The sequence below is a fragment of the Gossypium arboreum genome, chromosome 11 (assembly GCF_025698485.1).
Source record: "Gossypium arboreum isolate Shixiya-1 chromosome 11, ASM2569848v2, whole genome shotgun sequence".
NCBI classification, from domain to species: domain Eukaryota; kingdom Viridiplantae; phylum Streptophyta; class Magnoliopsida; order Malvales; family Malvaceae; genus Gossypium; species Gossypium arboreum.
Genome location: NC_069080.1, coordinates 136,730,196 through 136,755,048, shown reverse-complemented (window position 1 = coordinate 136,755,048; position 24,853 = coordinate 136,730,196). Strand labels below are relative to the sequence as shown.

The following is a 24,853-nucleotide window of genomic DNA, read 5'->3' as shown; positions in this document are numbered from 1 at the left end:
ATAATAATCCGCTACCTCTTGTACCATTTGCAAATCCAAATCCTGCTCCTCGTACTATGTACAATTATGCCAAGCCCAATTTAACTGGGACCGAATCGAGTATTGTTAGACTTGCTATAGCTACAAATAATTTTGAACTAAAACCTAACACTATACAGATGATTCAACAGTTTGTTCAGTTTGATGGTTTGCATGATGAAGATCCACACACTCATTTGGTCAACTTTCTGGAATTCTGCGATACTTTTAAGATAAATGGCGTTTCTAATAATGCCATTTACCTTCAGTTATTTCCTTTCTCACTGAGGAACAAAGCTAAACAGTGGTTGAACTCTTTACCATAAGGGTCAATCACTACTTGGGAACAAATGACTGAAAAATTTTTATTTAAATATTTTTCGTCGGCTAAAACGCCTAAATTGAGGAATGATATCTAGTCTTTTATGCAGATGAATTTAGAAACACTATATGATGCATGAGAGAGATACAAGGATTTATTGAGAAGGTGCTCTCACCATGGGTTACCTTTATGGCTACAGGTTCAAACTTTCCACAATGGTTTGAACCCCTCAACAAGGCAAATGGTCGATGCAGCTACCAGCGGTACCCTGAATAACAAAACACCTGAAGAGGCTTATGAGTTCATTGAAGAGATGTCACTGAATAATTATCAGTGGCAAGTTATGAGGACAAAGCCAATAAAAGCCGCTAGTGTTTTCAACATCGACATGGTATTATCAAACCAGATAGAACTTTTGAATAAAAAGATTGATGGTTTATATGGTACTACGCAGGTAAATCCAGTGATACAATGTGACCTAAGTGGAGGAGGAATGAATAATCCAAAATGCCTAGCCTACGACCCTAGCATTACGAACGAACAAGTCAACTATATAGGTAACAATTCTAGACCTCAAAATAACACTTATAGTAATACTTACAATGCAGGTTGGAGGAACCATCCCAACTTCTCTTGGGGTGGTCAAGGTAATCAAAGACCACAACCTCCTCCAGGTTTTCAACCACATTACCAGCGGAAAAAGAAGCCGAACCTTAAAGAGATGCTAACGAAATTCATATCGGTGTCAGAAACACGTTTCCAAAACACCGAAACAGCGCTTAAAAATTAGCAAGCATCGATTCAAGGACTCAAAACTCAAATAGATCAACTTGCTAAGCTAATCTCAGAAAGACCACAAGGTAGCTTGCCTAGCAACACCGAGACTAACCCAAGAAAGCAACTCCACGCGATTACTGTTCGAGATGAAGAAGGGTTAGTTGAACTAGAACCAGAACCGAGGTAAGACCTTGTGGTAAGTAAAGGTAAGGTTGAGGTAAGCAATGATAAACAGAAACTGGTAAGCAAAGAGTTTAAACCTCGTGTGCCATACCCCAATGCGATAAGGAAAGACCACACGGACGAATAATTTGGTAAATTTCTTAAAAATTAAAAAAATTACATATTAACTTACTGTTTATTGAAGCTCTTTCGCAGATGCCGAACGCAGTTAAATTTTTAAAGGAGCTTTTATCAAACCAAAGGGGGTTAGATGAGTCATCACATGTGGAGTTAAATGCAGTTTGCTTAGCTATTCTACAAAACAAGCTACCCAATAAACTGAAAGATCTAGGGAGTTTTATGATTCTTTCTTTAATTGGTAGTTTGAATGTTAACAATGCTTTAGCTGATTTTGGGGCAAGTATTAATGTTATGCCTTAAAAAATGTTTAAACAACTAGGTCTTGGGACCCAAACAAACTAGGATGAACATTCAATTGGCTGATAAAACCATTAGATTTCCTAGGGGTATAATTGAAGATGTGCTTGTTAAAATCGGCAAATTTATATTTCGAGTGGACTTTGTTGTTTTAGACATGGATGAGGATAACGACATTCCTTTAATTTTAGGACGACCCTTTTTAGCAACTACTAGGACTATTATTAATGTCGTTACAGGTGAGTTAATACTTTGGGTAGGCAATGGCATGATTAAACTCCAAGCTCGTGATTCTGTCAGAAAAACTAGTGATTTAGATGATTACACAAGTTCTTTTAATGTGAGTAACCTTGTTGTTCAACCCTCTTTGCAGGAAAAACTTTCAAGAAGTACAAATGAGCCACGTTCTAGTCCATGTAATGACAAGACTATCCATGAAGAGCGAAGGCTACAGATCGAGAAACTAGATGAATGGCGGACACAGGTTAAGGAGAAACCGAGAATACACGATCAATCAAGGTAGTGCCATGGAAAACTTAAAGGTGAATCGAATCAACTTAAGGTTGGAGACAAAGTACTGTTAGATGAAGCAAACCTTCGTGTTGTCACTTCTGAACCTAATGGAGCAATCCCTTTTGCAATACTCAACATTTTCCCATACGATACAGTCAAGGTAACTCATTCCAAATTCGGCACTTTTAAGGTAAATAGTACTCGCCTAAATCCTTATTTTGATAAGATTGATAGCAGGAATGAGAAGTTTCAACTCCTCGAACCACCATAACCATGCGAATGAGAGGTTAGTCGGGCTTAGACTCTAAATAAGCGCTTCTCTGGAGGCAACCTAAGCACTAACACTACTAATTAGTTTATTTTTACTTCTTTTCGTATTTAAGTTGTAACGCCCCCACGCCCGAGACCGTCACTGGATTCGAGCTTGAGGGGTTACCGAACATAATTTATCAAATTAAGAACTTCAAATTATTTGTTTCTACATTCACAGCTTTCTAGCTACCCGCGTCACAGTTACAAGAAAGATCATATCTTGAGTTACGAAACTCGAAATCAAGATCCGTAAATTTTTCCTAAATCTAGACTCATATATATATTTACTAATTTTTTTCTATAATTTTTGGTTGGGCCAATTAGTACAGTTTATTAATTAAAGTCTCCCCTGTTTCAGGGTTTGACTGCTCTGACCTCTATGTATTACGAATCAGATATATCTCTATACAGAATTTCAATGACTATGAGGTTTGTTTCTCTTAAAACTAGACTCAATAATGAATCTATACATATAAAGAATGACTTCTAATTATTTTTTTACAATTTATTATGAATTTTTAAAGTCAGAAAAGGGGATCCAGAAATCACTCTGGCCCTGTTTCACAAAAATTCAAATATCTCATAAAGTATAATTTATATGCCTGTTTTGTTCAATCCATATGAAAATTGACTCATTAAGCTTCAATTTGATAACTTACTAATCATTTAATTCTATTTATAATATTTTTAGTGATTTTTCAAATTTACATCACTGCTGCTGTCAAATTTTGTTTTATGGCAAATTTCATCTTCTCATGAGTTTATATGGACTAGATAACCTATTAACCTTCCATGACATCAAACATGATCGGAATTAGCCATTTCCATGACTTATCATTATCAAGCATTTTCTCAACCAATCACCGCCATATCACAAAATTATTTACACAAAATAGGTATATTGCTATACATGCCATACTTAAGTTTTACAAGCCATTTACCAAAATAAAAGTCCTTCGGATAGTGTGATCGAACCTTCGACCTGTCCCGATTCCCGAGCTGGCTTGTTCAAAACTACAGTGAATAAAAAAGAGGGAGTAAGCATAAATGCTTAGTAAGTTCATATACAAATAACAAGTAACATAACAATATAATTATATCAAACAACATTAACATGGTATCACCAAAACATATATCACATTTCTAAACATCACTCATCATCTTACCACCTTATCATTGTTGTATCTATTTTCAACCCAAGGGTTAAGAACATACCTGTCCAAAGTGTCCATTTCACAACACTTACCAAAATGTCACTTGCATCTTAAGTGTTCTGCCATTTCACTAGAAATTTCACCCGTTGAACACATCAGAATACAACTCGGATACACGGATAATTTGCACATAAGTGTCATATATGTAATCAAGAAATCATGTAACCCACCCATAAGCGAACTCAGACTCAACCCAATGAGCTCGGGCGTTCGCATCCATAAGTGAACTCGGACTCAACTCAACGAGTTCGGATGCCTAGTTACATCTCACGAACTCGGACTCAACTCAACGAGTTCGGACATTCGCATCCATAAGTGAACTCGGACTCAACTCAACGAGTTCGGATGCTCAACCATCCTAGTGACATGTCACTTGTATCCTAATCTATTCCTAAGGTTCAAACGGGATTTTCCTCGAACACATATCCTTGCCATCTTCCGTAAAATACCGAAACCAATACTCGGTAGCACTTTATATTTAACAAATCATACACATAATTTGCATTTTATTCGAAAATAACCACAAAGCATATATTTCATGATAAAAATCAGCATATCATATAATTAACATCAATAACTTAAAAATAACAATTATGCTACATTATTTACACATGAACTTACCTCGGTATAAAATTATTTGCAATCAAGCCTATTCTTCGTAAACTTTATTTTTCCCTCGATCGCGACTTGAATCTTGTTTCTCTTGATCTATAATTCCAAATTAATCTTATTTAATACATACATTCATCAAAACAGCATTTAATACGAACTTTGGCAAATTATATTTTTGCCCCTAAACTTTTACATAATTACACTTTTGCCCCTAGGCTCGGGAATTAAGGTTCATCCCTTATTCTTATGTTTCATAACATGCTGATCACTTTTCCCTTCTATGGCAACATCAAATTCTCACTCTAACATGTACTTATGACTATTAGGTATTTTTATCGATTAAGCCCTTTTACTCGATTTCACTCAAAACCGAGTAGCACAAGTTGTCTAACATAATTTAAAACCTCATATTTTATCATAAAACATCAAAATACACAAATTTCACCTATGGGTATTTTTCCAAATATGAACCCTAGGTTGAATTATTGCTAGCATAAGCTTAATCGAGCTACCGGGATTCCAAAAACGTAAAGAACATTAAAAACAGGGCTTGGAATCACTTACTATGGAGCTTGGAAGCTTGAAACAAACCCTAGCTATGGATAACCCTTGAAATTTCGGCCTAATGAAGAAGATGGACAAAAATTGGCTTTTAATTTTGTTTTTAATTCATTTTAATAACTAAATGACCAAAATACCCTTACTACTAAACTTTCCAAAAATTCTTTCCATGTCCTAATTTTGTCCACGAACTTAAAATTGGTCAAAGTACCATTTAAGACCTCCTAATTAATATTTCAAAGCAATTTCATACTAAAAACTTCTAGAATGCAAGTTTTGCAACTTATTCGATTTAGTCCGTAATTTCAATTTAAGCACTTTAGGCATAGGATTTCATCACGAAATTTTCACACAACCATGCAATCATATCATAAAAATAAAAATAATTATAAAATAATTATTTCTATCTCGGATTTGTGGTCACGAAACCACTATTCCGATTAAGCCCTAATTCAGGATATTACATAAGTGTAGTTTTTTTTACCCACACAACCTAGACACACAGGCATATCCTACGCCGTGTGGCTTGACATGGGCACAATTATGAGTTCCAAGGTCGTGTGATATGACCGTGTGTCCCCACACAGCTAGCCCGCAAGGGCGTATCCTAGGCCGTTTGAAAAATGAGCTAAATTTTTTCAATTATAAAACTAGTCAAGGAATTACACAGGGGAGGCACACGGCCATGTGCGAGATACGGCCTTGTTACACGGTCATGGGAGAAGCGAAGGATATAGTACATGGCTATGCGACACTGCCGTGTGAACCATATGGCCAGGACACACGAGCGTGTCCATGGCCGTATGAAAATTAGGCTTGATTTCTTATCGAACATGAGCTCGAAGACAGCCACACGGCATGTGACACGGCCGTGTGGCCCAACACGGGCCTCACACTACTGTGTCACCATTAAAAACCCTTCTTTCATTTAATTTTTATTTTTATTTTTATTTGTCTTTTTCTTTTTAGGTTTATTTTGCTTTTATATTTTGAACTATATGTTTATTTTCAATAATTGTTCCTAATCGAGTTCTAATCCCTTAATCCTCTTCAGTATTTGTGTTTATTTTCTTCTCAGTTACTCAGAATCATGCTCCACATTTAGTTTTGCCTACAAATCCGTTTTTCACTATTTTGGGACTTTCATCCACTATTCAGGGCAGTTTCAGTTTTCTCCCTCTCTTATGATATTCTGTTTATACCATGCTTATATCTATTTGTACATTGAGGACAATGTACATATTAAGTGTGGGGAGGTTATTTATATGATTATCAGGAAATCCCTGAATTATGTCTTTTGTTTAGGTAATTTTTTCATATATTTTAGATTAAATTCATAGATAATTGTGCATTGATGGTTTGAACTTTAAGGTGTTACAGAATCAAGCATGATAAGTCAACTTTCAGAATTGAAAATTGTAGTTTATTTCCCTAAATTTAGGTATTACTTTGAAGTTTGGAATTTGTAAGATTAACATCAAAAGTCATTAATTTTTGTGAGATTTTGAGCCTTTAAGAGCATATATATTTCCTGCTCACTTTATTATTGGTTATGAGTGTGTCAATATTAAACTGTTATTCTAGAACTTGTATTGATTATACATGTTGAGACCACACTTTTGATTTGATATACTGAGATGATAAAGGCACCTAGGTTTTAACCCACTTATCCCATAAAAGCCTACCTCCACAATTAACCCCTAGTGAACCCCTTTGAGCCTACCACACCATTCTTGATTTATCCCATTAATGTTAACCCATATCTCACCATTTTTGGTTCATTAAGAATTTATCCCATTTTATTAATTCCCTTTTTGTCGAGATTAGATTTGATTTATTACCTAGCTAGGTTCTTCTATTTCATTTGTTAAGTTATTACTTGTTCTTAAAAAAATAATAATAATAATCAAAATCATTATCTATATTCATGTTTATTCCATCGCTATGTTTATTGAGCTTGAACAGTGCTTGAACAATTATATGCAATTATTGAGAAGAAGCTCGTGTTCTTGACAAATATATTTCAATTGATATAATCCAGCATGTATTTTTCTCTAGTTTGGTGATCTATCAACTCTATCTCGATTTTAACCCTCATTTTTAGCCTTTATCCACACCTTTAACCCAAGCCCCATTACAACCCTCTAAAGACTTTTTGATTTGTGTATCATCTCATTTTATAGTGGTGGTGATTTGATTTTCATGCAAGCCTATAGTAATGATTTTTCATGTTGACTATTGAGTGCTTAATTCTAAACCTTAAACACTTTGAATGATTTGAGTGAATCTTTAGTGAGGATGTCAATTCTTGTCGATTTTTAATTAAAGATAATTACTTAGATAAGGGGAAATACCTATGTTTTCATGTTTTGAAATGTTGACTTAGATTGTTTGTATTTTTAGTGTTCTTTTAGTTGAATTATCAATGTGTGACTATTTGTGAATTATGACAAAACATCATTGATGAAAATTATAAGTTGAGAAAGGTTGATTTTAATTGGGAGTTGAGGATTTTGCTTGAGGACAAATAAATGCTTAAGTATGGGGATATTTGATAAGCCATAAAAGTAACATATTTTAATCTCATTCTTAATGCGTTTTTGAATGAATTCTTCTAAGATTTAGTGGATTTGATGCTCCTAATTATTTAATTTCATGTTTTATATCCGGATGAGCATAGGAAAGTGAAAAGTACAAGAAAAAGGCCAAAATCGAACAAAATAGGCTATTTCAGTGCTTCACACGACCTGGCCCACTTCCACACGGGTAATCCACACGCCTGTGTGAGACACAAGGGTAGGCCACACGCCCGTGTGTCATGGCTGTGTTGACTTAAAACCATATCAGAACTACACACGGCGTAAGCACCATCACATGGGCTAATCTATCTGCTTAACCCCCCCTCAAAGGCAGGAAAAAAGCACACAAACTTATTTATACATTCAGAGGTACAACAGGTGAATGTGTAATCCTTAACTCCTAGAATGACCGGTGTTGAAGGGAGCGGAGTAGATATGCTTCATTCAGACTTTGGAATGGCTGAGGTTGGTACCCCAAGGCTAGAAACTCTACCTTCTAGAATGATTGAAGTGCCATCGTCCAATTTTAAATCAACTCGATAGGTAAGATTATTTTTCCTGACCAAATTCTACAGAACAAATGTCAGCTAAGGGTTATTCCAATTTACTTCAGGGTTGAGCTATTTTTCCTATCCCATGATTTTAGTTATAGAAATAAAAAGTGTCGGCATCAGAATTCTGATCTATCTAATCTGGTTATATATGCACATTAACATCATCCTTTTCTTTATCTGAGTTGCTTAATTAATCATTAGTGTTTTACAAATCAAAATTGAAAAAGCAGCCTTACTGAATGTGGATGTGTAGAATTGATGCATCATGATGATAATCATTGGATCAATCTTGTTGTTTGTACGAAATGGGTCCATTGTATATTTGAGGTTGTAACCAATGGCATCTATAATTAATGATTATATGATTATAGGAATCCAGTTATTTTTCTACTTCTATTGCTTCTTTCATGTTTTTTCACTTTTTGGTTGAAATTGATCTCTAACTTATTTACAGTTGAGATTTTCATGTTTTGGTTTTGCTAATGTTAGCGGAATTCGGTTTAATTATTGGTTAGCCAAGCTTGGGCTATTGAGTAAGCCGAATTTAAATACCTTAATGTCCGACTTAGAATGGTTTGTAAGTCTACATTGAGGGTTTTTCTTTTTTGAACTAATATTGAAAATACCAATTGAAATCCTAACTTAAGACAAATAGTTTTTTAAGTTTAGTCAAGGTTGTTTGAGCCGGACCAGGATTCTGGTTCAGAGAAGGGCATTGAATCGATTGACCCAAGAACTGGTATGGATGATTGTATTGGGCAAAAAAACTGGTTGAACCTGGCAATTGAATCAGGTTTTTATTTTTTATGAATATTTTAATGATTTATTTAATTGCACCGATTGAACCAATGAATCGGTGGCCTGATCAATTTTACTATTGGTCCGGCTTCGAAAACCGTGGATTTTTTAGAATCATGTTCATCTTTTGCTAGGTAAAGAAGTCCAAGTTGATTTTTATCTTGAATCAAGTTATGTTTTGAAAGTAAACTTGATCAAGTTCGAATTGAGTTTTGAGGTGTAAACACTAATGGGAATGTGAATTTCTTACTATTACAGATGATGATAAGGATGCCCAATGTTTGGCCCTTTCTTAAACTTGGAATCAGAAAGCATAGACAACGGATTTGTGTTTGGCCACCATTTGTGCACAAAATATGGAGTTATGTTTTTAGTAACAGTAAGTGTTTCTTCTACATTTTGACACTGCTCAGTCTATACGAGATCAATTTTATCATACTGTATATTGATATTTATAGTTTGCAGGTTCATTGTTGCTATATAGAGGGAATTGATGGGCTAGAATCCTCCTAGGAGACTTTGATTTCCTTAGCTCACCAAGAAACACCCCTGCCATTGCCCATCTCATTCCTTCCTTTCGAGGATTGCAGTATCTCGCCGCATCAAGATTCCAAAGGAAAAGCCTTGTGTTTTGTTTAAACGACAAGAACAAATTACAAGCTGTTATTCAACTTGCAATTTGATGTGTGCCAACATACGCATCAACACACAAGTCATATACAGCCAGAAAATTGACATCTTTTGGAAAAGTCCTAATCCAAGCAGCATAATTGAACATAGCCTTGGAATATTGTCTAAAAAAATTGTTGTCTCATAATCAATTGTGCATCCCTTCATTTGAATAATGTTTGGAACACTAAAAATACATAAATGTGTTTTTTTCTTGAGTAGGCACGTATTATGCAATAAAGAAAATAAATAGTACAATTAAGATGTTTACACAGTTCGGAACTTGTCCTACATCTGCGGGATTTTACCCAAAGATGAATTCACTATGAACTTCATAGTACAAAGAAATGATTTAAGCCTAACTCTTTGAACACTTGATGCAATCTCACTTTTGTACAATTAAGTAAATTCTCTCCCAACTCTGATGCAATTTCACTTTTGTACAATTAAGTAAGTTCTCTATCAACTCATTTTAGCTATGCAAGTGAAAATCAACATTTAACACTCTAGACAGTGTCCCTACTATGAATCAAGCTCTTAATAAGCTCCCTGTAAAGTGCAAAAATGAATTTTCAAATGCAATATGTCTGGCAATTGTCATGCTTGAACAACGACTCTTCCAAAAGCAACAATGAACCTGAAAATTATAAATGCCAACATAGAATATGTTACAAATCCCATTATTTATTTACACCTCAAAACTAAAGTGCTCACCATTATCAGCCTTATATTTGCACATATGTGTGTTTAGTATAATGCTGTTGATATATAAATAATGAAACATTTTATCAACTTCAACCTCACCACCAAATATTCTGAAGCATCTTCCTTTTTTTCCTGTTTGGACCTTCAATAACAAATTTGGCTGGAATTCCAAACAGCTAAAAGAGTGCCCTGCATCAATGAATATTGTAATTTGAACGCCTCCAATAGCGTAGGTAGGTGCTTAAACGAACAAAGCAGAGCATATAGTACAACCATTTTGAAGGCCTCATAGGCCTCTCTCTCGACATCAATGATTTTTTAGAATTAAATTATTAGAAGCAATTGTCAAGTTATTATTATGGTTTAAATGTAAAAAAGCAATTAGATAAATTAGCACCTCTTTTTATGCATAAAAAATGATTGAAGTTCACAAATGCCTTTCTCCAATGCCTTACTGCACAAATCAGCAAAAATATTATGAAAGATGATAAGTAAAAAGTAGGATTAAAACAAAGGGATTTCAAATGAATAATATTTTAATAAGGAAATTAACAGTATCCAACTAGAACGAAAAATGCCATCACACTCCTGACTTGGAGATTCAATATACCACTCTTATTTTTCTTCAAAAAAGATAAGGTCAAAAAAATAAATAAATAACAAGGACGTACCAACCTGAATCAACCCATTTATTATAATCTTGGGGATGTGAGCAATCTTATGCCAATCAGCGCCAATGTCCTTCCAACATCTTTCCTCCAACTGAGGAATTTCTTCTATGTGTAAATACTCCAAACTGGTTAGGCAACGCATCTCGTCCGGAAGCGATGTTAAGTTGGGAAAATCAATGAGATAAAGCTCTTGCAGATTTGTTAGATGTTGAAGCCACTCCGGAAGATGCCAACACTTTGGAATATTTTCAAGTCCCAGAAAGCGTAGGCTTGTATGATCTTGGAATATTTGGATGCCAGCTGCAGATAACTCCAGCTCCTTGCAGTTGCTTATTGAAAAGTATTCAAGGAAAGTGAGATGTTGGAACACAGGAAAGGGTGACCTCAATGCACTGCAATTACGAATTCCTAATGTTTTCAATTGAACAAGATGTCGAAGCCCAATGGGGAGAGACACCAGCTTTGGAATATTATCAATCCGCAAACCAGAGAGATTCTTAAGGCGTTCCCATTGCATGCCTTCTAAATCAACCTCCTTGCAATCCCTTATTTCTAAAGTTTTAAGGCCAGTGAGATGTTGCAGGCACTCATCTAGCGTGTGAGTGTCCAATCCCTCAATGTTGTTTACAATGAAAGATTTTAATTTGGAGAGAGGAAGAGAAGAGGTTGAACTTGATGGGGTCCTGCTAGTGATGTTCATCTTGATAGTCTGCTTTAACGGCCTTGAATTGGTATTCTTCAACTCTAGCTCACCATCGAGTGAAGGATACAACGGCATTGACTCAAAGGGCAATTTTCAATTTCTAAAGAGGAAAGACAAGGAAATGCCGTGGTTGATGTTCCCATAACAGTTGTGTCGTCCTCGTTGGAATCATCATCGATTGATTTTTTGGTCCTCCACCAACTCCTCATATTCGGGCAGTCCCAGAGCCGAAGAAGCTTAAGCGATGGGAAGAATGATTGTGCTTCTCCTTGACTTCCTTTTGGGCTATTATCATCCATGTACTGCAGCTCAGTACAATTATCAATATGCAGATGTTTAAGACAAGGCAATTGAGCAAAGGACGGGTTATGTTTGAAATTACCATCTCTTATGTTAATTTTGACGAGATTTGTGAGCAAAGAAAGCCAACTTGGAAACTTGGCATCACCCCTCCATCCTCGAATCCAGAGCTCCTTAAGATTAGGATGAGGCTGGAGGTCTTCAAGTGACTTCTCATCATCATCATCATCATCGTTATCAGCATTCCAATATAAATTCAGCGATCTCAAATGTTGCTTCTCTTTCAAATTAGCAGCCTTAAACTTCTCTTTTGCATTTTTTACAAATCCCAAATTTCTTATTTGTAGCTGTCCCCTTAAGTTGTTAAGCAGTCTCAATTCACTTAGATCTGCACCGCCATGGGACCCATCTTTATCCACTACAAACTCGCTTAACGTCTCAAGTGAAGTCAGCTTCCCTATTCCACGTGGCATATGAGTTAAACCAAAACAATCACGACACGCAAGATGGGTAAGATTCACCAATTTTTCAATCTTCTTTGGCAATTCTTGAAGCTTCCAACACCCATCAAGTTTCAGCACAAGCAAATTCTGAATCTTGCAAATACTCTCTGGGAGAATCTTAATAAAGAAACTCTTAGAAAGATTAAGATACCTCAAATGTTTCAACTTGTAAATAGAGGGTGAAATCTTCTCAATACCTAAATCATTCAATGCCAATACACGCAAGTATCTACAACGTGTAATTATCAAATCCCAAATTTCATCATCGCTCAAATTTCTAACTCTGTTGTTTGAAATATATAACAAGGTTCGCAACTTCTTTCCCTTAAGCAAAGGAATTAATGAAGGATTAATTGATATATGGCGACAGTTTTCACTAACCTTACTTGCAATTTTATCTGAATCTACAACACAACTCTCTATCCCCGCTACTGATTCAGCTAGATCATGCATTAAATCATGCATTTTACATGTTGTAAACCAAGTTTCATCATTTTTTACCTCTTGAAAGAAACTTCTATCAACTAAATTTTTAAAATACCCAAACCCGATCTCCTCAGGAGATTGGCTTGGATTTAATTGCTTTATGAAACCTTGTGCAATCCAAAATTGAACTAAAGTTTGTACATTAATTTCATGATCTTTTGGATACAAGCGACAATAAGCAAAGCAATGCTTCAAATGGGATGGGAGATGATCGTAGCTCAACTTAAGTGTAGGTAGAAATTTACCTTCGTTTTGAGATATTCTAACAAGTTCATTATCTTTGAAAGAACGCCACTCTTTCTCAGTTTCTTTGTAAAATAATGTACTTGCTATCGTCCTTATGACCAAGGGAACCCCACCACACCTTTCCAAAATTTGTCTCCCTATTTCCACAAATGCTGAATTTGTTGAGTCTGCATATCTTTGCTCAAATGCTATTTCTTTGAACAAGCACCAAGCATCGTCATCAGACAAGCCTTTCAGAACATAAGGCTGACATTTACTAGTAATCTTTGCTACTCTCGAAGAGCGAGTAGTTACTATTATCCTACTTCCTTTAACCCCACCTACCAATAACTCTTTTAAACTAACCCATTCTTCCCTCTCCTCATTCCAAATGTCATCCAAAACAAGCAAATATTTTTTCCCATCAATTATATCTCGAAGTTGTCTTTGCAATTGGTCTATTTCAAGATTTTGATCTGGTGCTCGATTAGTTGCAGATTTGATAATGTTTTCTACAATTATTTTGACATCAAAAACATCTGAAACACACACCCACATCTTCAATTCAAAATGATCATGGACCATTTTATCATTATAAACAAACTGCGCCAAGGCAGTCTTCCCTAATCCTCCAAACCCCACAATTGGAATGATGTAAACATTCTCTTCACTTTCAAACTCTAACATGAGTTTTAGAAGAGACGCTTTATCATCATCCCTCCCTATTATTTTATCTTTAGGCACAAAAGAGTGTGTTTGCGGCCTCTTTTTAGTCATGAAAGAGGTTTCTATGGGGCGGTCACGCACCAAGAAGCCGAAATTTTTGGCCTCACTTCCGATAAGAGTTAGCCTCGCTTTAATGGCCTTAATTTGACCACCCATTCTAAGACCGTAAGCAAACTGGTTTGAGCTTGAGAAGAAAAGGCGTACCTCTTTCGTCAGCTTGTTCCCACCCATTAGATCTTTCCGCAAAGCTTCGGTAGAGAAATCATCGAGCAAGTCGTCAGCATCATAAAGTACATCTTTCAGCTCTTCAAGCCAAACTTTGATGAGATTGTCGGTCACCGATTTCTCTTCTGCGTCAAGAAGCACAGCTTTGATAGTACGGACAGTGCGTGTGAGGTCGTCGATGTCATGTTTGAGATTCCACCACAGTCCAACTTGAGAGAGCGCACGAGAGCTCAACTTAGTAATGAGCTCTGTGGCGATGTCGAAAGCAATTGCTTCGGCCATTGTTGGTTCAAACTGAAATTAAAGCAAAAAGTGCTTGATTGCTGCAAGAGAAGAAAATGAAAATGATTGGAACAAGTTGAAACACAGATGTTGATCCATAAATGCAGAGACTTGAGTATTTTTATAGATGTTACCATCCACCCACCGAGTAGTGTAATTAAATAAAAAGTAATGTTGATTGGTGGGAAATGGTCCACCATCACCGAGTAATGTTTGACACAAATTTCTCAATGGAGACAAAGTTGGGATGAGGACACGTGGGTGCTCTGCACAATTACATCAACTTGAGCAAAATTTGTCGATGTGGATCCGTACAAATAATTGAAATATGTGGGAGAAAAGAGCTTCAAAAGCTGGAGACATTGTAAAATTAATGAAAAAGCTGGAAAAGTCAAAAGGGCCAAACCCCATGGAATCCAAGGTGTTTAGAGATTATGACTTATCTCTTTTATTAACAATTATATCTGTTTAGATATTATGAACCCAAGGACCCAAACTCTAATTTTCTTTCATCTTGTTCTTTTTCTTTATTAAGCATAAAAGAATATCTTACTTTGCAAGAAACTAACACTCCCTTAATGTAAACAAGACTTTTCAATACGAAAAGAATGTAAAATGTTTTACTATGTAAACCCATATTGTGAAATGGATTAGGCAAACAAAAGAAAATAACAAATTGATAACGTAATATTTGGGTTTAAATTTGGCAATTGCTCTCATGTTAGAGCTTGAATTAATTTTTTTTGTTTAAGTTAATTTTTGAAATTGATAATTGTTCTCAGATTGAGACTTAGACTTCAAATTTATTCTCATTTTGGGGTTCGAGATTGAACTTTTCTTTTGTTCAAGTTAATATCTAAACTTAGCAATTGTTCTTATATTAGGACCTGGATTAGGCAACTGTTCCCATAGCTTAGACTTTTCTTTTGTCCAAGTTAGTTTCTAAACTTGGTAATTGTTCCCATATTGGAGTTCGAACTTTTTTTTAGATTAAATATCAGAGACTAACTTGATAAAAAAAAAAGGCTCCAATGTGTAAACAATTGCCACGTTGAGGGACTATCTTGAAACAAAAAAGTTCAAGCTCTAATATAAGAATAATTACCAAATTCAAGCCCAAATAGTGCATTAACCCCCCCAAAAAAGACTTAAAATAAGGTTAGCATTTAATGTATCATCAATGAAAATTGTTAATTTCACAAGTAGGTTTTAAATTCTATCATATCTTTTATTAAAAAAAATTATTTAACTTAAATCCCATGTATTGGTTTGATGGGTAGGGTGTTCACCGTCCCAAGTGTGGCTTGGGTTAGGGTTTTGCCCTTCTCTTGTAATTTACCACAAAATAATTTGTTTAGTTTTTAAACTTCACCGGTAATGTATGAAATAAATTTCCTTTAAAATAGAATAATAAATAAAATAAAAACATATAAAATGATTATTTGCACTATACATTTGCAAATCATAACCTAAATTTTAAATTGGATTTTAAATTTCAAAACATTCTAATTGAATTCTCAAGATTTCATAATCATACCAATTTGATTTTTCTAGGATAAATCTCAAAATTATAATAAACTTTGATTTATTATGCAATTTGATACATGAACTTTGATTTGGTGCAATTACACATATATGAAATTTTATTTTGATTCAATCATATACATTTAAAGAAATAAATACATCAATTTATTTTTTGTAGTGGATAAATATAATTATTTGTTATGCAATACATAAACATAAACCATTGTTATATCAATAATTGTATTAATAATTTGTAAGAATTGGATCAAATTAAAATTTCATGTATAAAATTACACAAAATCAAAATTCATGTATAAAATTACATATCAGGCCAGAGTTCATGTATAGTTTTGAGATTTACCCGGCCCATTGTTCTATTAACTTAACCATTAGCTTGAGCATTAAATGTTTGCTCAAATATGATAGACAACTTGAATCTAATGTGTTAAAAAAAGAAAAAAATAATACTCTTAAATTTTATAATCTTGTCGTGCTTTTAATATGGTAGAATCAAGTTATTAATGTGATGAGTTCGTAGGAATTGAAATTTAAAGCCTAAATTGACAACTATAAAATAAATTAATTTTATTGATATAATACTCACGCTTTAAAGACTTAATTAAAATATTTTAAAATTTAAATAATAATTTAAGAATATTTAATAAAAATATAAATAATACTATATATTTAAAATTTTATAACACATTTATTATTTATGTCATATTCGTGTTTGCACGATTGATTAAAACATTCAAAGCACGATTTATTTGCATATGTTAATTATGAGAAACTAATTAAAAGTTAGGCATAAAAGAAAGCGAAATTTTAAAAACGTAGGCAAGCACAACTCAACCATCAAACACATTGATGAAATTGTAAAATGCAAATATCATTATATACATAATTTAAATTTAACGTGTTTAAAAAATTAAATTTTATTATTTTTGTCATATTTTTAATATATTAAATTTAAATTGTCAATATAATAAGTACATTTATTTAAAATTTTAAACCGTCCTTATTACATTCAAATTGTTATTTAAAGCTTAATTGACAATTAAATAAACTAAATCGTTTTATTGATATAATATTAATTAAAATATTTTAAAATTTAAATAGTATTCATGTTGGCATGATTTTTTTATGGTTGTTTGAATAGATTAAATAGATTGATTAGATCGGTTGGATTGAGAATCAGTTGGGGTACCAATCTGAAAAACAGTTTCAAACCAGTTGAATCACAAATCGATATGAACCGAATTGGAAAAAAATCAGTTGAACTATTTTTTTTAATTTTTAAATTATTTATTTAAATGAACTAGTTGGATCAACGAACTAATGGCGTAACCAATTCGACCGTCGGTCTGGTTCTAAAAACATTGATTTTTTTAGGTATTTTACATGCAAGATTTTCAAAATCAGGCCAAAGGCTAAACCTAGAGGTGCTTATGGGTTTGATTCGGGCCAAGCTTAAGCATGATATTAACATTCTTTATGCTTGCCCAAGTCCGACGCAACCTGAAATATGGGTTTAAATTTTACTTAAACATGTCCATATTTGCAAAAGACTAACCCAAGCCCATTTTAGACCCTCCCATATTATTTTTAATTTTTAAAAATATTTATATTATATTATTTTAATATTTAATAATTTTATACATTTTTATTTACTTGCAAAATTTTATATAGTGATCTTAACATTATTTTAATGTTTACATTAGAGTAATATTATATATTTAGTATAAGTTTATCTTTTTAATATTTTCTAAATTACATAATATAAAATATTATAAACTTTATTGAACATTCAAGTCTAAGCTCAACCCATATTTTAAATGCGCTTGAATTTTTTGCACAAACCCATTTTCAGGCCTAATATTTTTGCACATCAATTTATTTTTGTAGTGGATAAATATAATTATTTGTTTATGCAATATATAAACATAAAATGATGTTATATTAATAATTGTGTTAATAATTTGTGAAAATTAGATTAAATTGAAATTTCATGTATAAAATTACATACTATGCCAAAGTTTACATATAATTTTGAGATTTATCCAATTTTCTATTAACTTAGCCATTAGCTTGAGATTTAAATGTTCGCTCAAATATGATAGGAGACATATATACTTAAAACACATGTGTATATGTTATATAGACAACTTAAATCTAATGTGTTAAAAAAAAAGAAGAAATCCTCTTAAATTTTATAATCTCGTCGTGTTTTTAATATATTAGAATCAAGTTATCAATATGATGAGTACACAAGTATTTACAATTTAATTCATGTCAAATCTGAACTGAAATTTAAAACCTAAATTGATAGCTACAAAAATCAAGGGTGAAGCCAGAACAATCTTTTAAGGAGTGCCGAATGAAATTTTAATTTTTTATAGTCTATATCTTTATAATTTTTAAATAATTAAATTAAATTTTTATAATTTTAGAGAGGCTAAAGTATAATTTTATCTTTACTAATTTAAATTTTTTAAAAAAATTTAAAAACTTAAATAATAATTTTACAATTTAGGGGGGCCAGGGCCCATGCCAGCTCCCCTCTAGATTTGCCACTGATAAAAATGAAATAATTTTATTAATATAATATTAATACTTTCAAAACTTAATTAAAATATTTTAGAATTTATAAATTAATTTTTAAAAAATTAAATAATAAATTGAGAATATTTAATACAAAATGTGGTTTGGTTGGAAATGGTCCCACCATGTTTAATGTTGTTTGACACAAATTTCTGAATGGTCCCATGCAGTAACTGGGAGGTGTTATATTGACGTAAGGTGTCCGGCTTATATTACGTTTGGGGAACAAAGCGACAGCATTTTGGTTGGAGAAGAATGAAGTAACGTTGTTAAGTACATCGTTTTGTTTATCTTAGTTTTAAATTTGTTTTCTCGTTTTCTATTTAACGCCATTAATATTCTTTTTTGGGTAAACTATATTAAAAATCATTCAACTATTTAAAAGTTACAAAATAATTACCAAATTATTAATAATTTTTTATCTAATAATAAAATATTATAAAATAATCAATAAACTTTTTTTTCCTTTTCTTTCACCTAATTATCTTAGATTTTTTTGGTGTTTTCTATTTTTTTCATTAGCCAACTGATGATAAAAATGATAAAATTGAATCATTGGGCGACCATTTTGTAACTTTTCATAATTGAGTGATAAAAAAAGAAAAAAAAACTTAGTTAGGTGACTACTAAAGTAGGTTACCCTTTTTAGGTTAAAATATACCATGTGTCATTGTACTCACCATAAATTTGAAATTTAGTCTCTATACTTATATTTATAAGAATTTAATTCTTTTACTTTTCAGAAGTCCAATTTTAGATCCAATTGTTAATACTATTGAATTTTTTTTGTTGAATTTGTTAGTGTGACGGTTTGAAATAAAAAAAAAATTACTTACTTGGTAGCCATGGAACTAAGAATATGACATTTTAATGAACTTAGATTTAATAAAATAATTTTAATAGTGTTAATAGTTGGTCTTGAATTTTAAAATTTAAAAGTATAGAGACTAAATTCTTAAAAATAAAAATATAGGACATGGGGATTTTAATTTTGTTATAGTAAATAGGGGAAATAGAAGAAAAAAAAGGCAATTAATATGTGAACAAAATCTAAATGTTTGCAATTTCTAGATAATTGTGTGATTAATAGAAATTATTTTCGATACCTTAAGGTTAAATTTTTTTTCAGAATGTTTATAGCAGAATTTAAACAATTTTAGAGATTTAAAAGTTACATTTCCATGTAATGTTTCTTGAGAATTTTTTTTTCTTTTTCAAAATTTCATTAATTTAATCTAACCTTAGATAATTTATTTTTTAATGCAATCCAATTTGATTTAAATACACAGACATATAATTATGATTCAATTTGATCTGTATAGTTTCAAAAATTACTCTGGGGCAGAACAAGTTAGCTACCACCCGCTTTTTCTTTTTTCTACTCATAAACCCTCTTTTTCTTTCTTCTTCTTATTCACTCAATGCGTCTTCTCTCTTTTCAGTTTACAAATTTATTTGTGGGTATTTCTATTGTTATTACAGGTTGTGATGGATAGATAACGGTGCCTATCATTGTTTGAAACACCATCGACCACCGACAGTTTCTTTTAGAAAGTAGGTAGCCCTTCGTTGACTTCTTTATATGTTTTTGTTTTGAGAGCTTCATAAAAATAAATGATTTCATGACTCGTGTTATCTTAAGTTTTATATATTTTTTATTTGGTTTTTCATTGTTTAATAAGTATTCACTTTTAGAAGTTTTGTCTACTCTTATAGTACACTTTTTAGTCTCGATTATGCATTTAATTTTACTTTTGCAAATAATTTTAAGGTTGGTTTAGTCTTTGTCTTCTCTAATTTGGTGGATGCTCGGTTCTTTTACCTATATATTTATGCTCGCCTTTGGACCATCTTGGGTTAATTTTCTTATTGTATTAAGTGCTTACAATCGATTCTAATATGTTATGCTTGAGTTGTGATAGAGCCGATTGTCAATGTGCCATAATATTTAATTGATGCTGAAGTTGAACCTTTTATTATGTTGATAGAGCTTGTTCTTTAACTTGTATGAGTGTTTGTTATTTTTTTTCCTTGAATTGTTCATTTATTCATTGAATGAATTAATAAATTTCTCTTAAAAAAATTTACTCGGGGTAGAAGGTAACAAGAGTCAAAGCCCGCCCCCACCCCAAATTTGGAAAATTTTCATTAAGCCTTCAATTTAAAAAAAAAATTAATTAGACTCCTTAGTTTTTTTTTTTTAAATTTTCTTTAAAGCCTTTAATAGTTTTATAAATTTTTATTAGACACATTTATTGAAATTCACTTTAAGCTATTTCAAATTTTTGAAAAATTTAATCCCAAATTTGGCTACATTTCTTCTCTTATAGTTATACTTTATTTCAATGCTTGGAATTAGGCTTTCACGTAGTCACATTATTGAAAATTACTTGTATTTTGATAAGGAAAATAAAGAGAAAAATAACAATAAAAATTCAAACATAAAAGTTTGAAAGTAAATAATAATGAAATAAATTTTTAGTGATTTTAACTACTAATTTATTAAAAAATTAATACATACAATTCTTATGTATATCTTACAATTTAATATAAAATATAATTTTAATTATTTATTTTTTAATATAAACATAGCTTTAATATTTTTAATTATTATTTAAAATATTTCATTTTTCAATATATTCTTAATTATTTATTTTACATATACATATGTTTTAACTTAATGTTTTTAATAGTAATTTTCTATTTTTATCTCATTGCTACATCTGTATTTAAATTTAAATACATATTCCACAATTAACTTTAATCTCATCCTTACAATATTCAAACTCACTAAATTATTTATTTAACACAATTATAAAAATATATAAATATTACTAAATTATTGATTTTTAATATTAAAAGAACAATGAAATAGGGTCAGCGTGAAGAAAAATTAAAAAAAATCTGAATTGTACCCTAACCAAATTATAGACAAGTCTATTGATTAATTTTAAAAAATAATATTTTAGCTTATATCAGGGTTAAAATATTTGGAAAGTTTAAAATTAGTCTCTATTATTAAATTGACCAATTTTGTCTCAATATCGCTAAAAAGAACCAAATAAAGTTAAATTGTAATGATTTAATATTAATAGAATTAACAAATTTCAATATGTTTTTTACAAAGTAAATGTTAACTTTATTATAATTTGACTTTATTTGATCAATTTAATGATAGAGGGACTAATTTGTACTTTAACCCTTATATATATATATTTGAATTTTATTTTAGGATGAAATTGAAAAATTGAAAAAGTAATAGTTCAAAAAGGTAATAACAAATGAAATTAGCACATTAACTTATAATTATATACAAAATATTCCCTCTCTTTTCCCTCCTTTTCCACTCTCTCTCTAATGGCTCAACTAAAATCCGCACTTTCTCTCTCTTCCTATTTCCCTATTGCAATTATACCCACCTCGTTTCCCCTCGATATATAAACCTCCATGTCCGGGATGGTCTTACGCTGCCGTATCAACCTCCTCCTACGGCTTCAACAGCACCAGCTTCGACGGTTCCTCCGGTTGTTCGGCCTATACGTCGTCACCTGGCCTTCGATTCGACGAAGCCGCTGTTTGTTCATCCCGATGATTATCACAGATTTTCATCTAGTAATAGTCGTGGAATCGTCGCCGATCAAGAAGTTGAAGCAATTGTTGTGAGATCTCCGGTGAGTTCAAAAATTCTCTTCTGAAAACTGTGGCTATCATGTAATTAGTAGTATATTATTTCAATTTTGATGAGAATTGTACTCTCTTTCAATTTTGATGAGAATTGTACTCTCGCTTAACGCTTAATGTCATTTGCTTTTTTTTTTTTTTGTGTGTGTGTGTGTGTGATATCTTTTGATCTGTTCACAAATAGAGCTTTTCATGGTGGCTAAGTTTCTTAGGGGATAAATTATGAGTAGCATTATTTGTTTCTGCAGTGAAATTGTGATGTCTGTATTTTAATATGTGAGGTATTTCCGTTTGTGATGATGTATTTGATGATATAGTGGAATTTTGGTAGATTAAAGTGCTCGTTTGATGTACTAAGTTGAAATTGAATGAATGCTGGCCTCATCCAATGTCCAAAACTTGATGATTTGAACATTTGATGCCTTAATTTGAGAAAGCTAAGTTTTAGTACTATCAAATATAATTGCTATTGATGGTATGTTTGTTTTATGTAATATAAATGCTATAGTAAGAGAGGAAGGTTATGTTATGCTACTCCATTCTCGGTTTAAAGCTGAACATTTAATGCCGTGCTCTATATGAAGAAAGCTTGATGGGTGTTAGTTCTTTTGATGTTTTGTCTTTGATGGATGTTTGAAAAATGATTCAGTTGATATCCATAATGTCTATCACTATAGTTTCCCCCTTACGTATAATACGACTGCTCTGCTAGTTTATCGGACAAAATTATGTTTGTATATTATATTCTTTTTCTTTATTGTCTTCAACATGATAACAAGTGAATTACTAGTTACTTTACTTGATTTTGTCATGGCGTTTATCTCTTTGAGTTTTGGCCTTTGTGAATTAACTTTTGAATCAAGTAGCGAAGCATTTCTGATGGTTCTTATGGCTAACAGTAAGTTTTCTTGTACAAGCTCTCGTATATATGCATTTGTTAAACTTATGCTCTTTTTTTATTTTATTTTCTTCAATTCAATTTTGCCTGCCATTGGCAGTACTTTGAAATATTGCTGATTTTTCTCAGCAATTAAAAAGGAAGAGCACAGCTGACAAAAATGATGTTGAGTCTAGCCAATGGACAAGCAGTCCGGGGGTTACCAGCATATCCAACAGTCCTTTCCAGACACCTGTATATGCTAAAGGAGGAAGGATAAATAAATCAAAGACATCAAAAGCCAATAAATCAATGCCTCACACACCTGTGTCAAATGCTGGTGCGATACTATTTTCTACTGGCTTAGTCCATAGAAGGAAACTTATGATTCACTCCACGGCTCTATCATCAATACTTCATTGCTCGAATTAAGAGAGATGGATTTTGTAGAAGAGGAATCACTGACATTATACATGATAATTGGCAGGTTGTCCATCTCCTCTTACACCTGCTGGCAGCTGCCGTTTAGATAGTCCTTTTGGTAATCTTACTGCTCATTCTTTTTTCTTTTAACATAGTCTGTTTTAGCTCCTTAACCTGCTATGGATGGTGAGAACGACAATAATGCAGTCACCATTTTTAGGTCTGTTGACGAAAAAGTTTGTCAATCTGATGAAGCATGCTGAAGATGGTATCCTTGACCTAAATAAGGCTGCAGAAACATTGGAGGTAATGACATACTAGTGAGCTTATGTATCATTGGGTGTTTGTTGAGTATTTTTTCATGTTACTTAAAAGGTTCTTTTGTTTTTTATTTTTCCCTGTAAATGTTGTAACAGGTGCAGAAGAGGAGGATATGTGATATAACAAATGTCTTGGAGGGCATTTGTCTTATCGAAAAGAAGTTCAAAAACAGAGTACAGTGGAAGTAATTACTGATGATGTTAATCATTTTTCAAGAATTTGATGTCTTAATTTGGTTTGGCATTCTGGTTAACCTTTGAAAAATGTGAGACTTATTTGAGGATTAATCAAATTTACTAGGGGTGTTGGTGCTTCAAAGCCAGGAGAAACAGATGGCGATGTCTCTGTAATACAGGTACGTGAAAGTAATGTCAATTTTCATTTCATTGACATCCAGCCAACAAATTCTCTTGATGCGGTTCATTAGGATGTTTTCTGTTTCTTTATTTTTGGTAATGACTTTCAAGAGAATTTTCAATCACTCCCGATTGATTGATTTGTGCTGCTTATTTCTCATACCTATGAGCTTAATTTCTATTCTTTAATGCAGGAGGAAATTGAGAACCTTTCCATGGAAGAGAGGAGATTAGATGATCAAATAAGGTTGTGCACGGCTTATTCTCTTGTTAAAGTAGCAACTGTTACTATCTTGAACCTGTTTAGGAATGCTGATGCTTCTAAAATATTGCAGAGAAATGCAGGAAAGGTTGAGGGATTTGAGTGAGAATGACAACAATCAGAAGTACGATTTTCTTGTCTGCCTTGCACTGTGATCATTGGAAAAGCAGCCTTACTAAATGTGGATGTGTAGAATTGGTGCATCGTGATGATAATCATTGTATCAATCTTGTTGTTTGCACAAAATAGGTTCATTGTATATTTGAGGTTGTGACTAATCGCATCTATAAATAATCATATGATTTTAGGAATTCAGTTATTTTTCTACTTCTATTGCTTCCTTCATATTTTTTCACTTTTTTTGTTGAAATTGATCTCTAACTTATTTACAGTTGAGATTTTCGTGTTTTGGTTTTGCTAATGTTAGTGGAATTCGGTTTAATTATTGGTTAG

General features: G+C 32.4%; 2 protein-coding genes and 1 non-coding gene across 8 annotated transcripts; 1 reads left to right on the top strand and 2 right to left on the bottom strand.

The window, feature by feature from the left end:
- Positions 1-416: 416 nt before the first annotated feature.
- Positions 417-523, bottom strand: LOC128284939 (small nucleolar RNA R71). Its single transcript, XR_008275357.1, has one exon. It is a non-coding gene; the product is annotated as a small nucleolar RNA R71 (small nucleolar RNA).
- A 9,127-nt stretch (positions 524-9,650) lies between these two features.
- LOC108473539 (putative disease resistance protein RGA3) lies at positions 9,651-14,541 on the bottom strand. 6 transcript variants are annotated; one of them, XM_053021840.1, is made up of 4 exons: positions 10,906-14,541; positions 10,632-10,688; positions 10,334-10,423; positions 9,651-10,166 (listed from the first exon to the last, which is right to left on the bottom strand). In XM_053021840.1, exon 1 carries the CDS (start codon positions 14,353-14,355, stop codon positions 11,650-11,652), a length of 2,706 nt encoding a protein of 901 aa, XP_052877800.1. In that variant the 5' UTR covers positions 14,356-14,541; the 3' UTR covers positions 9,651-10,166; positions 10,334-10,423; positions 10,632-10,688; positions 10,906-11,649. The 6 variants fall into 6 exon arrangements, with proteins under 6 accessions (XP_052877800.1, XP_052877799.1, XP_052877798.1 ...); XM_053021839.1 differs by having other exon boundaries at positions 10,244-10,423; positions 10,910-14,541; XM_053021838.1 differs by having other exon boundaries at positions 10,910-14,541.
- A 7,256-nt stretch (positions 14,542-21,797) lies between these two features.
- On the top strand, positions 21,798-24,821 carry LOC108472276 (transcription factor E2FA-like; the record flags this gene model as incomplete). The annotated part of the gene is made up of 8 exons (XM_017773778.2): positions 21,798-22,151; positions 23,189-23,378; positions 23,526-23,579; positions 23,682-23,767; positions 23,878-23,966; positions 24,083-24,137; positions 24,333-24,385; positions 24,474-24,821. Coding segments are annotated over 8 exons (963 nt in total), but the record flags the coding sequence as incomplete, so codon positions are not given.
- Positions 24,822-24,853: the final 32 nt, after the last annotated feature.

Excerpts from the sequence above, each read along its gene's own strand:
- LOC108473539 (XM_053021837.1), bottom strand. The coding sequence starts at position 14,355 with ATGGCCGAAGCAATTGCTTTCGACATCGCCACAGAGCTCATTACTAAG.